Here is a 14,011-nt window from a genome sequence, read left to right as displayed (position 1 = left end):
GCTTTTATGTTGAACAGAACATCTAGGGCAGGGCCTCCGGTCTTTGGAGCATGCTGATAATGCTGGTATGTGCCTTGTTCAAGCCTGCACACTTTTAGGGTAATGCTGGTATGTGTCTTGTTCAAGCCTGCACACTTGTAGGGAGTGCTGTTCTGAGGCTCCAGCACCTGCTCAGGCACAGTGATCATTCTCCAGCTCTTTCCGAAGACTCAACTCTTAGTGTTCCCTATTTTGGGCCCTCATTGAAAGTGGTACCTAGGCTGCTTTTTTCCCTAGAAATCCTGTGGTAGAATTTTGACTTCTATTACTTTTGCCCTCTGATGTTATTCCCAGGGTTATGACAAAAGGGACATCGAGGATGTAATTAAATTAGTTAATAATCAGTTGACCTTAAAATAGGGAGCTTACTCTGCATTATTTAGGTGAACCTGCTCTAATCAGATGAACCCTAAAAAGTAGAGATCTTTCTCAGCCTCATAGAAGAAGAAAGAAATGAGAGATTTGAAAAATTAGGAACATTAAGATGCATTTGTTGATTTGAAGATGAAGGAGCCACGTGTCAAGGAATCAGAGATCTTTGTCCTACAGTCAAAGGAGTTGAATTCTGCTAACAACTTGAATGAACTTGGAGGCAGATTCTTCCCTATAGTCTCCAGATAACAGCCTAGTCCAGCTGACACCTTGATTTCAGACTTGGAAGGCCCCAGACAGAAGTCTAGTTGACTGATACTGTGCTTACATTTCTCACTCACAGAACTGTGAGAATAAATGGGTGCTGTTTTAGGCTGTGAAATATGTGGTAATATGTTACAGCAGCAAAAACAACAACAACAAAAACTCCAAAAAACCAACAAACAAACAAAACACACACACACACACAAATGAAAAACGAAAAAACTAACATAACTTTCAAGAACATCATTTCTTTTCCCTGTCTTGGGGAATCTCCCCTCCTCAGAAGAAACTTCTGCTTCTTAAACTCTTCTTAAGCTCTCACAGATAACAGTGCACAATTTACCCCAAGTCCATTGTTTGTGAAAACCTAGGAACCCTAATTTTCAAAAACAAAATCTTGGTTGAGCATGGTAGCCCACATCTATAATCCCAGCACTTTGAGAAGTAGAGTCAGGTGGATCTCTTGAGTCCAAGAGTTTGAGACCAGTCTAGGCAACACAGCAAAACCCCATCTCTACAAAAAATGCAAAAATTAGTCAGACATGGTGGTACACACCTGTGGTCCCAGCCACTTGGGAGGCTGTCATGGGCGGATTGCTTGAGCTGAGAGAGGAGACCCCCTTCCCTCCTCTTGCTTCCTGGCCTCCATCTCCTCCTCCCCTCCGGATGGGAAGGAGGGTGAAAAAAAGAAATAAAATACCAAAGAGCTGGGAAAATAACTCCCTTTTCGGTTCCCAGCATCCCTGCTATCTGTAAGCCTTGAAAGAGTTGCAAATGAATGTTATCCCTACAGGCTGGAGCCTGGCACTGGGTCATGTCCCCACGTCTGCACGGCCTAGGCTCCCTCCTGGAAACACCTCTGCCAACTAATAATTTACTACCTTTGTCTTGTTGCTGTAAGCCCCCTCCCCTGCCTGTTCCTGCTTGCACTGCATATGAAGTAGCGAATCAATAAAGCCAAAAGATTGTAAGGTCAGACGTCCAGCCAATGGACAATGACATAGTTTTGCCTCAGTTTCCCCTTTAGTGTTGCCTATAAGAGGGGAGAGAAGCTGCTTCTTGGGGAGCTCGATGAATGAGGCTGAATAAAAAGCCACTTCCTTCCTCAGTTCGGTGTTCAAGAGGTTTGCTTCTCCTTGCTCCTGCTTCAGAGCCAGGGAAGTAGAGGTTGCAATGAGCCAAGATGGCACCACTGCACTACAGCCGGAACAACAGAGCGGGATCTGTCTCAAAAACAAAACAAAACAAACAAAGAAAACCCCAAGACCCCCACAAAATCTCTGCTAGAAAGTTTCTGTCAATTTCTGTTTCTGATGTTGTAATTCAAAAAGCTTTAAGTTTTAAGGGATGCAAAGATTTAGGTCCTTTCTTATGATGCGAGGAGGGATAAAATCAACAAAACCCAAATGAAAATTTTAATACAATCCTTGGCCACACTTATAAGTGTATAGCCTAGTGCTTGATACATATTAGTTAATATTCTTTGGACTAAAAAAACTTATTATTTCTTGGTTATTCCAGGAACTTAAAATTGTGTTCACTTCTGCACATCCTGACCTATTTCTACCCAGCTTGATCCCAAATTGTCCAAATATTGTCTTCAACAGAGTGATAAAAACAACTCCACAATTAAAGGACCTCAATATGCAACTGATATTCCAGGTGTCTTATGATATGGTAGCTCCACCATGAAGAATCTGATCTCCTCATCCTGGAACAGCAGAGGCAGAGCAAAATGCAGAGCTGGCTTTTCAAGAGTTTTGTTTCTGCAACCATAAAATGCCAGATAAGCAGTTAACACCCTGCTAGTGCTATAGACCAGGATTAAATGGCATGGCAGAGGCCACCTGTTCTAAGAGAGCCTTCACTGGGAACAGGTGTGCACATTGCAATGTGTCACTGAAAAACTTGTTCTCAACTCCCTAAATCCATCAGATGCCACCTAAATGGCCTTTATGATGTACCCACCTATTCTAGTTCAAGATAATATGAGGGCAAAGATGATTAAAAAAACAAAAAACCGCTCAAGAAATTGACACACATCTCCTCCAACATTTGGCCTCTATCTGCTTCAACTCTCTCTTCTTTGGTTACCAAATATATATTTGGGTACTTACTATGTGCCAGGTACATCCCTGGGGACACAGAGATGAACAAGAAAAACCCAGTGTTGGTCTTGTGGATCTTATATTTTGTGATAAAGACTTATTGCCAAATAACTATATATTTTAAGATGATTTAAAACGTGATTACCCTCATAATCTCTCCTGAGAGTAGAGACATATCACTCAGTTATACCTATAAATTAAATCCTGGATATATTTTAAACTACCACTTGCCACAGCTCAGGCTTCAAGACTGGCCAGGCACTGGAGGAGCTGCAGTGGTGGCTCAGGGTGAATCTGGTTCAAACATGACGTCAGACTCCTCCCCATAGACCCTACGATAACTTTCCTGACCCAAGTGCAGACCTCCTTCCAAGTACACCAGAGTTAAGTCCAAAATTCCCAACACACTCATCTCTAATTGCTTCTGACCATAATATTCCACTGCACCTAGTCTCTACTCTCCCCTGTGTTTTGGAACACTGGGCAAAGAGGGAGGGCTGGATTTCTACCAGCAACAACACCAGTTCCAACAACTATCATGGTAGGACAGGGACAGGTGAATGGTCCTGTTGAAACTATTCACCCTCTTTTTGTTGGGAGAATGAAACTATTCTCTTCTTGGAATCAGCCCTGAACACACAGAAGCCCTGGCCCCAGGCTCCGGGGCTGGCCAGAGGGAAGAAAAAGAAGCAGAGGTATCTGCTCTGGCCCACTTAACGAGATGAAACCCTTCAGAGCTTATATATTGAGAACATATGCTCTAGTGTGGGATGCAAAGGCCAGTTGGCGCATTCTTACAGCAGCGTGATGTGAGAGCCTGCTTTGCCTAGGCTGAGTATTGATTCTCTATTCTTCAGGTACCTCACTTCTGAATCTAACCCACTAGGTACTACACAGTTCATGCTAATCATCTCTGTGACTCAGAATTCAGACAGAATCCATCCTGGCCCACCATTGTCTTTGCCTTTTCTTTCCAACCCCATACATGCTTAGGGAGGAGGCAAATACTTTACTGAAGTGCAAATTTTAGGGTACACTTGTGAATAGCCCATATGGGAAACATTCAAAAGACATCTTAGACCTAGAAGGATCAGGGTGTGCTTTTGCGTTTTCACAAGTGTGTACACACCTGTGAAGTGCATCTGTGTCTACTGGTGCATGACTGTAAGCATTTGTGTGTTTAGGAGGTGTATGACTGAATGCGTATATATTGTGTGGGTATAAGACATATTGGTGCTTGTGGGAAAGCAAGTGTGCTGTGTGCTCTGAGAATGGAAATTCCAGAGCATTTTAGGTGGCATGCACAGTCTTGGGGCCAACAGGTCTATGAGTAACTGTGTGTGTTTGTGTGTGTATTGGTGAGTAGGGGATGAACGTGCGCTATACTCCTGCATCTCTAGCTGGGTGTCTATAGGCCACTTTGCTCCTGTGTCTGTGACCCGCAGACAGGATGACAGAGTTGCAGCAGTTAGGCTTTACTACATCTCCGGGTTCACTAGGAGGCGGGGATCCTGGGGATGTGGATGGGGTCACCGTAGATCAGGGGGTCCCTTCTGGCTTGCCCTGCCCTCTTCATCCTTGGAAGTTCCCTCCCCAGGCTCTCCCTCATCATCAGCCTCAGCCATGTCCTCGGTTATTGGCCACTCTCGAGTCTGCCACTCTAGCCGTTCAATGCGGTAAGCAATCTTAAGTGCGCTGGACTCCAGCTCAGCCAGGAGGCGAGCAAACTTAGTCTGTAGATCATCCAGCTGCTGGTCTAGGCCTCGTAGGCGGGACTCTGTGGCCTCCTGTAGGGCGATCTCAGCTGCCTCAGCATTCACATCCAACTTGTTCATTTTCAGCAGGATCTCACGTCCCTTCTCCTCCATGACGGTCTGTGCTTGTGGATACTCACTCAGCACCTCCTTCAGATCCTCCTTGCTCAGGCAGAATAGGTCTGAGTAACCTAGGCTCTTGATGTTGGCTGTGCGGCGGTTCCCAGACATGTTCCCTGTGGCCCATGGGCGGATGGGAGGATAGTTAGCAGGAGGGCGAGGAGGTAGCATTTCACTCCTGAACCAGGACCTCCACCTCTCCTTCTGCCTCATTAATTCTTTCACTTAGTAACATATTGGGGAACAGGCTCTGTGCTATGTGGGTATCAGTGACCTGCCTCAAATAATTCACAGTCTAGCAGAGATAGATATATATTGAAAGAGTTACATAACAGTATGGCTGGTGCAGTGTAGACATATTCATCAGGTACTGTGGAAAAGTGGGCAAAGAGACCCTACCAAACTGTAAGGCAGGGAATTTAGGGAAGTCTGGAGGAAGGGATGTCCTAAAATGTAATCTGAATATTTGTCTCCACCCAAATCTCATGTGAAATGTAATCCCCAGTGTTGGGGGTGGGACCTGGTGGGAGGTGATTGAATCATGGGGGCAGATCATTCATGGCTTGATGCCACGAGATCTGGTTGTTTTGGTTGTTTGAAAGTGCATGGCACCTCCCCCTCCCCTGGCTCCTGCTTTCACCAGGTGACATGCCTGCTCCCCTTTTGCCTTCTGCCACAATTAGAAGCTTCTTGAAGCTTCTCTAGAAGCTGAGCAGTTGCTAGCACCATGCTTCCTGTAAATCCTGCAGAACTGTGAGCCAATTAAACCTCTTTTCTTTATAAATTATGCAGTCTCATATATTTCTTTATAGAAATGCAAGAACAGTCTAATATACCTGAACTGAGTAGGAGGTAACTACATGAAGAGGGGGACAAGTGGGGGTAGGGCAATCTAGCCAGAGGGAGGAGCATGAACAGAGGGAAGGGGGTAGAAAAGAGTCAGGTGGATGTAGAAACTAGTAAGCAGTTCGGACTGTCAGGGTGTGGAGAGGGTGGAGAGAGGGAGATCTAGGTCACGCTGGGTCTCATAAGCCAGGACATGAAGTTCAGACCTTATGCTGAGGGCAGTAGGAAGCTATTGAAATATTTTAAGCAGGGAGCTGTATGATATCTCTGCAGTTTAGAAAGAGGTTGGTGGAGAGTGGATAGGGAGATAGGCAAGGCTGAATACTGCAAAGTCTTAGAGCTAGAAGGACCTTGGAAAAGGGAAAGGAAGCTACCATTTGTTGAACACTTGCTGTGTGCCAAGCAATGAGCTGGATGTCTCACTCATGTAGCTCGTTTATTCTCACAAATAACTCTTAGGGTTTTTATTATTATCCTCTTTGGATAGGTGATTACACTGAGGCTTAAGTAGGGAAATGACTTGTCCAAAGTCAAACAGACAGCCTCCTACCACATACAGGGTGTGGAGCTTGAGGGAATCATTGGAGGACAGATGTGAGGCTTTCAGAATCCCTGAGGATAGAACCCTCATGCTGAGAGAGCCAGAGTACATCTAGCCTCTCAGCCCATGACAGTGCACTCACCCGCTTTGCAGGATTTCCGACTCGCACATGGCCTCATGCCTAATACCTGTGATTAAGCATAACAATTCCTACTGCACGGGCTGATAAAAGGAAAAAGTGAGCCAGTAGGTAGTACCTGGCCTGGCCTAGAGGTGATGGTCAGTAAATGGGAACTTCTCCTCTTCTACCTTTCTTTCCACTTGGCTGTAAAAAAGTTCTTCTTTCTACTCATCCCACATGTTATACCTGTGCAACCTTGGGCAAATTACCTGACTACTTTGAGTTTGATTTCATTATCTTTAAAATTGGGATAAGAATAGTAATTATCTTACAGAACTGTTGTGGGAATTTAATGTTTCGATATCATGTGAACATGTAGTAAGCATGTAATAAACATTAGCTACTATTATGATCTCTGTCACTTTCCACTAGTCTATTGGTGCTTCAGGTCAATACCCACAGAGCAAGTCTATTCTCTCTTCCAGGAACCAATCCTCTTCACTGGCCTTGGCTCAGCTTCTTCTCAGGGAATGGGTCCTCTATGTGTTGTTTTTCTCCTGAGCCATCTAGTGACTCAGAGAAGGACCAGGTTTCCTCAATCAGAAGTTTAGGCCTGAAGTACTATCTGATCCCAGCACTAGGCTCTGCTGTCCTCATCCCTCTCCCTGTCCTTGTCCCTGGAACAAATACTGGGATACCCACCTTTGATGTTGATGATGCTGATCTCCCCAAAGTAGAGCCCTGCACCGAGCACAGCATACTGTGTAATACCATCATCTGCCACCACGGCCAGTTGACCCTCTCGGATGATGTACATCTCTCGGCCAATGTCCCCTTTGCGGCATACATATTCGCCTGGTGAGTAGGTCTGGGGCTGCAGCTTCAGCACCAGCTCCTCCAGCAGGCTGGCCTCACAGTTCTGAAAGATTTGCACCCGGCTCAGAGTAGACAGGTGCACGGACACAGCCACTTCTGCCCGCAGCCGCTCAGGCAAGTGCTGTAAGATGGCTATCTCATTGGTCATCTTCTTGTTGATCTGCAGGTGCTGATACCTGAGAGTAAGGACAGTGCCATTTCCTTGCCAGCCTTTTATATGCCTGCCTCCACTTCTTCTACCAGGGCTCAGCTCAGCTCCAGCAAAGAACCCCACCATACTGAGATCTAACAGGGGTCATGGGAGTACCTGACAGTTGGATAATCTGTTTTTGAGGGCATAGACACCTCTACCACTTGACAATAAATAAGATAACCCTTCACCTCCTGTCAGGCTCTACCCTACCCACCAATCAGTGCTGTCTTGTTCCACCCCTACCCTTAGCTACCTCAGCGACCAAGGCCCTCCTCTCTGGAGACCCTCTGCTCTCTCTCCCAATTTTGTGACACTTCCTTTTGTTCAGTCCACACTATGGATCACCATAAGGTAGTCGACCATCTGCTTGCTGGCCATTCTCAGGGAGGATTGCCCTTCTCCACTCACTCCTTCCAGAGCTTTCTGAGCCCTAATAGGCAGTGGCAGTTCCCATTCTCTGGTCTCCATATTATCCTTTTTGGGTATGAGCTCCTCTCCCTGTTGGTCTCTTACCCACCTCCTCCCCCCAAGTCCTGATTCCTTGTTGAAGACATCTCTTTCCAAGCCCCACCCAGCAAACCCACAGCTGAATGCTACATTTTGACTGCCTTGCCTGGCTCACCAGGCAGTAAGGACCCAGTTACCTCCCTCAGGTTCCATCATGTACACTGGTTCCTGTCCTGGTCTGGAGCCCCAAATTCTCACCAGTCAATAACTCTCCGCTCCAGCTTGCGGTTGACGTGCTGCAGTTTCATATACTTCTTCACCAGCGCGTGATCTGGGTAGAAAGCCGCCCCTGCAGTGTTCATGTTGTAGATGACAGAGCTCATGCTACCCATGATGGTAGCGAAACCCATGACAGCCAGCAGGAAGTCACCCACCATGAAGAGGTACTCCTCCTCCCGGGCTGGCGGCGGCGTATCGCCTACGGTAGTCAGGATCAGCGTGGAGAAGTAAAAGCTGTAGAGGTACTGGCGCCGCAGGCGCTCAAAGCCAGGCTGTGCGGGGTCCGGGTACACCCATACGTCGCGCCCGAAGCCCAGGTACCGGGATAGGGCAAAGTATAGGCAGCTGTTCCAATGGATGACGACAAAAATGTAAAGCATCAGCTTGGCAATTCGAAAGGCGTTAGGGTAAGCTGTGCGGGTCTCTGTGCGGTCGAAGGCCTCGAAGAGGCGGGGCATGCGGAGAAAGCGGTTCAGCCTCAGGGTGGGTGTGTGTGGGCCCAGCCGCAGGTAGACCACGTCTGTGGGCATCAGGGAAGCCAGGTCCAACAAGAAACTCCAGGTGCGAACGTAGCGACTTGAGATCCTACCCTTGTCCACCACCAGGATGCCCTGTTCTAAGAATCCTAGGGGGAGGTAAGAAGGGGATCTGCTGTAGTCAAGCGTGGCTGAGCATGAGCAGGCCAGGGCAGGCCAGGGAGCCGGTCCAAAGGACAAGGTGGAGCAGGGTATAACTCTGCTCCGGGGTTCCTGGGGTAAGCATTGGGATGCTGTCACGCGTAGAGGTACAGGAAGGTGGGGATGCCTTTCTTGTTACTTCTTAAGTGGCTGTCTTTAGGAAGGGAACATGGAACAAAGGGTCATTCCTAGAAGCTCACTGACCTGTGTGGAAGCGCACCACAATGTCCAGCAGGTACAGCAGGTCACTTGTGTAGTCCAGCACCAACCAGGCCACCAGATAACCGTGCTGCAAGTCGGGGAAGCAAGCTCTGCAGGGCAGGGTTAGGCATGATTGGAATAAGAGCACCCTCTCTGTGTGAGCCATCTGCCCAGGGCCCTCAGCACTCTGCCTCAGGCCCCCCAGGGATCTGCCTCCTCCCTGCCTGCCCCTGCCCCCAGGATCTGCCATTCTTCTTGGCCTCACTCTTCAGTCCTCTTCTAGGCTTTCCCCCCCTCCCTTAGAGCCCCTGCCAAACCTGCACACGAGGATGATGAGGTTATACATGACTGGGAAGACCATTGTGTTCAGCCACCAGTAGTAGTAATCCCCAGATGGGTCCAGGATAGGCAGTGACTTCCTGAAAGAAGGAAAGTCTTGCTTCATTTATTCACCAGGCATTCAAAACTGTAGTTGTGACTCGGGCACCAAGAGGAATGAGGAGAGATCCCACACAGGGGACCAGGACTTCTCACCTGGCTTTGGATGGGGCTGGCGGATTGGACTCTGTTGTTTTTACTTTGGTGTCCTGGCTCATGGTTCTGTGCTCTCGTGCTGGGGTGTGAGATGTCCACACCTTCTCTGCCTGTAGGGGACTTCCCGAGTTGGGGGCTAGTGCCTGACTGCCTGAAGGAGGCTGCCCTAGGGCTCCCGCTGTGACTTCTTTGTCTTTGAGGCTCTTAGCAACACAACCAGAGCTACTGAAGGGGTGGAGACAGTCTAGCTCCAGTACTCTGCCCTGTCTCCCAGGGCCTGGGCTTACATCTGCCCAGCTAAACACCTGTAATGAGATCCCTGGAGAAGGTGGGGAGTGCATGACTCAGAGGGAAGCCTGGGTCTTGTTTGTTTTCCTCCTCCCCTCCCTTCACAGCAACTGAGCTACATAGGTGTCCTCTAGGTTAGAAGACCTGTGTTTTAGTGTAGGATCAAACGCTCACTCTGTTCTTTGCAAATTCTCTGTGTGGGCTTCACTGTTTATTTAACAACTATGACTGAATGGTTCATCTATGTCAGATGCTAAACTGTTCTCCAGGGACAAAGACATGCCTCTCACATGAGAAGTGAGCTCTATTTTCATAATCTACATCCTACCCATATCTACCTCCATATACACCTTTCCCCATCACACCACTATCATAGATAGTGTGATAGGGGCCATTCTATGGTGCTTTTGTGCTCATTTCCTTCTTGTTACTTCTAGTGCCTGATCCTAGCAGCTATTCCATGGGTTTTATGGTCCCCAATCTTTCAACTTTTCTCTTTTTGTGAACCTGCTTAAATATCTCCTATATCAAAACAAACAAAAATCCTATAATTTCTCCCTCAACCTGATGTTCCTTTCACTACTATCATCCTTCTCAGTCAACAAATCAAAATCAGAACACCCATAGGCAGGTATTCTGTGTGCCAGGCCAATATTGTGCTAAGTACTAGGAACTGGAGATGAATAAGACATAATCCCTCCTCTCCAGAAGTTCACAGTCTGCTAGGTGAAATAGTCAGGAAGACAGATAATTACACATTAGGTGATTAAACAGTAGCAGTACTGCCAGGATACTGATGAGTACTCTGTTAGGTGGATATACAGAAGGTTATTATAGCACACAGGAAGTGTCCTGTGTTCTGTAGGATGAATAGAAGTTGGGTACAGAGATGGGAGGGTGAAGAGCACTAGAGGCAGAGTGCACAGAGTGGGCAAAGGCATGGAGACATCAAAAAGCATGGGTGACTGGGCAAACATCAACTGGTTTATTTTAGAGGACCTAGTGGGTAGTGGTGAGAGATGAGGCATGGTGAGAGATGAGAGATGAGGTGAATGATAGACAGAGGTCAGCTCAGGAAGAGTTCTGTCAGCCTTGTTATAAAGCTTGGATTTTACCCAATGGCAATAGAGAACCTCTAAAGAGTTTTGCACAGTTAAGTGATAGAATCAGGTTTGTGTTTTTGGAGTGCTTTAGAAGAAAAACCTGTGGTCCCTAACTAATTTTTGTGAAACTCTCTTTTTCCATGGCTTCTTAATTTATTTAGAAGCCCCACATGTTAAAATGAAAAGATAATATTTAAAATAATGCAAAAAAATGAATAAAATCCTTTGTGATGCCATATTGTCTTCATTTTCTGTTTATTTTTTTAGACTCTTTCATAAGCTCCTCTGTCTATTCCTTCTATGATGGTGTTTTTTTTTTTTCCCCCTTGGATTCTGTTTTAGGCTTTCCTCTTTTGCCATCCTCCTAACTCTTTCTGGTTGACGTCAGTCACCCACAGGACTTCCTTTGCCATATAGTGGCTCCCAAGAACTCTCCCTGAGCTGCAGTTATCTATATGACTAACTGCTCACTGGATGTTCCTACTTGGATATCCCAGTCACCTTCCACCCATTGGGTCTATAACTGAGCTCATTATCTTCCTCTATCTACTTTTTCTCCTAGAATTCCTATCTTTGCCTTTTCAGCAAGAAACCTAGGACAAGCATTTATTGTTATTGTATAACATTGTGGCAGTTAAAAAAAAATGGTTACAGTCCCGGCGTGGTGGCTCATGCCTGTAATTCTAGCACTTTGGGAGGCTGAGGCAGGCAGACTGCCTGAGCTCAGGAGTTCAAGACCAGCCTGAGCAACATGGTGAAACCCTGTCTCTACTAAAATACAAAAAATTAGCCTGGCATGGTGGCATATGCCTGTAGTTCCAGCGACTCAGGAGGCTGAGGCAGGAGAATTACTTGAACCAGGGAAGCAGAGGTTGCAGTGAGCCGAGATTGCACCACTGCACTCCAGCCTGGGTGACAGAATGAGACTCCATCTCAACAACAACAACAACCACAAGGCCACAAATTCTTTGACACCACTCCCTTGTGATAGTTTCAACCAACAGAGTATAGCAGGAGTGATGCTGTATGACTTGTGAGGCTAGATCATAAAAGGCCATGCAACTTTCCTCTGGTTCTCTTAGAATGCTTGTTGTCTGGTAGCTCCCTCTCAGGATGTTCCCTCCTGGAAACTACCCATCACACTGTGAAAAGTGCTGTTTGACAGTTCCCCCAATGAGTTCAGTTTTTGGTTGTTCCAGCCCAGGAATTAGATGTGTGACTGAAGAAGCCTCCAGATGCTTCCAATCACCATCCTCAAATCACCCCTAGATGTTCAAGTTTTACAGATAAGACCCCAGACATCGTGGAATAGAGACAAATCATTCCTGTTGTATCTCATCCAAATTCCCAGAATTTGTGCACATAATAAAATGGCTATTGTTTTTATGACACTAAGTTTGGGTTGGTTTTTCACACAGCATAGTAACCAGAACAAACAAACATAGACAAAGGTGTACAATCCTTAAGTGTATAGCTTGATACATTTTCACAAAGTGAACACACCCATATAACCAGCACTCAGATTAAGAAACAGAACATCACCAGTGCCTCAGGAGCCCCATTCTGCCCCTTTCAGTCAATGCTTTTCCAAGAGTAATCACTATCCTAAATTCTAATATTATAGTTTAGTTTTACCTGTTTTTGAATTTATATAAGCTAAGCATTAGTTTTTAATTCTTCCTCTTATTTTCCTCTTATATCCACCCAATCATCAAACTATGGTGATCTACCTTCTAAAAGTCCACATGTCTGCTTCTCTGCATTTTTACTATTCTAGTTTGGGCTTTATAAGCTTGTTTTGTCTTTGCCAAGGTCCCCTCACTATCAATCTATGTATAAAATTCTTTGTAGCCATCATCCCAAAAGTAAAATTGAAATTCCTTAGCATGGTTTATAAAGTTCTTTAGTCCATGTCTTCAGCCTCATCTCACAATGTTTCCTCACATGTTCCCTAGGCTCCAGACACTGTACTGATTGCAGTTCTTATAGGACCCCCCACATGTTGTCCATTTTTCCTTTCCCTGGTATATGCTGATCCTGTGGTCTGAAACTTCTATTTATTTTTAAATACTTTTTATTTGAACTAATTTTAGGCTTACAGAAAAGTTGCAAAAATAATACAGAGTTCTTATCAATTCCTTATCCATGTTTCCCTAATGTTATGATCTTATATAAACCATAGCACAATGATCAAAAACCAGGTATTGGCCGGGCGCGGTGGCTCAAGCCTGTAATCCCAGCACTTTGGGAGGCCGAGGCGGGTGGATCACGAGGTCAAGAGATCGAGACCATCCTGGTCAACATGGTGAAACCCTGTCTCTACTAAAAATACAAAAAATTAGCTGGGCATGGTGGCGCGTGCCTGTAATCCCAGCTACTCAGGAGGCTGAGGCAGGAGAATTGCCTGAACCCGGGAGGCGGAGGTTGCGGTGAGCCGAGATCGCGCCATTGCACTCCAGCCTGGGTAACATGAGTGAAACTCCGTCTCAAAAAAAAAAAAAAAACAAACAGACAAACAAACAAAAAAACCAGGTATTTAATATTGGTAAAATACCTTTAAAACTACAGACCTTATCTGAAACTTCTGTTTTTCTATTTTAGTTTATCTTATTCTTGCTTGTTTCCCAACACTCGGCTTAGACACCTCCTGGAAGTCTTCCCTAAGCTCCTTCAACCTACGTTCCTCTCATTCTCTATACTGTACATGCAAATCATGCTAAGTGCTGCTCCTAGATGGCCCCCACAGTATTGCACTTATTACACTACATTGCAATTCTCTGAGGTCCTGGAGAGCAGAGGCCGGTTCTAATTGATCTGGAATCCAGCTGGACATGCAAGCACTTATTCCGTGTTTCTTGATTCAGCGCTCAAGGGGTCACGGAGCAGCACAGCACAAAGATGCTGGGGGAGCCAGGGGCAGTCACTGCTGGGGTACTAAAGTAGAGACCAAGCTATGCACCACGATGGAGCAAAAATGAACTAGATTCCCCACAGTCAGCCCTCTCTAGGGGTCAGCTTTTCCGCAGGTCGGGCCCACCTACTGATTCCTTCTCTCACGTCTACAGGTAATCTTTCGTGATAGCCACGCCCTCCACACCCACTCTTCCACTCCAAGCTTCGCCCGGAACCCGTGGCCCCACCCCTTTCTTCTACGTATTTCTTCCGGCTCCATCTCTCCCAAGCCCCGCCTTTCTGACTTTTCCCTGCCTCTAAAAGTCGCATCTCTCCTTAGGTCCCGCCTTCTGCCC

The 14,011-nt window shown here is 46.3% G+C and overlaps 1 protein-coding gene across 1 annotated transcript; it reads right to left on the bottom strand.

Moving 5' to 3' along the window:
* Positions 1-3,772: 3,772 nt before the first annotated feature.
* Positions 3,773-10,948, bottom strand: CNGA4 (cyclic nucleotide gated channel subunit alpha 4). Its single transcript, XM_032240554.1, has 6 exons — positions 9,373-10,948; positions 9,156-9,257; positions 8,842-8,948; positions 7,940-8,585; positions 6,868-7,217; positions 3,773-4,773 (listed from the first exon to the last, which is right to left on the bottom strand). Exons 1-6 carry the CDS (start codon positions 9,711-9,713, stop codon positions 4,313-4,315), a joined length of 2,007 nt encoding a protein of 668 aa, XP_032096445.1. The 5' UTR covers positions 9,714-10,948; the 3' UTR covers positions 3,773-4,312.
* Positions 10,949-14,011: the final 3,063 nt, after the last annotated feature.

Source organism: Sapajus apella, unplaced genomic scaffold, assembly GCF_009761245.1.
Source record: "Sapajus apella isolate SASKATOON/1434 unplaced genomic scaffold, GSC_monkey_1.0 scaffold47, whole genome shotgun sequence".
NCBI lineage: Eukaryota > Metazoa > Chordata > Mammalia > Primates > Cebidae > Sapajus > Sapajus apella.
This window is presented reverse-complemented; position numbering and strand designations above follow the sequence as displayed.

Bases quoted from the DNA above. Each gene is read 5' to 3' on its own strand.
- CNGA4 (XM_032240554.1), bottom strand. From the start codon at position 9,713: ATGCACTCCCCACCTTCTCCAGGGATCTCATTACAGGTGTTTAGCTGG. The intron at 8,949-9,155 runs GTTTGGCAGGGG...CCTGCCCTGCAG, and splicing joins CTCATCATCCTCGTGTGCAG to AGCTTGCTTCCCCGACTTGC. The intron at 4,774-6,867 runs GTGGGTATCCCA...CATGGGCCACAG, and splicing joins CAGCATCATCAACATCAAAG to GGAACATGTCTGGGAACCGC.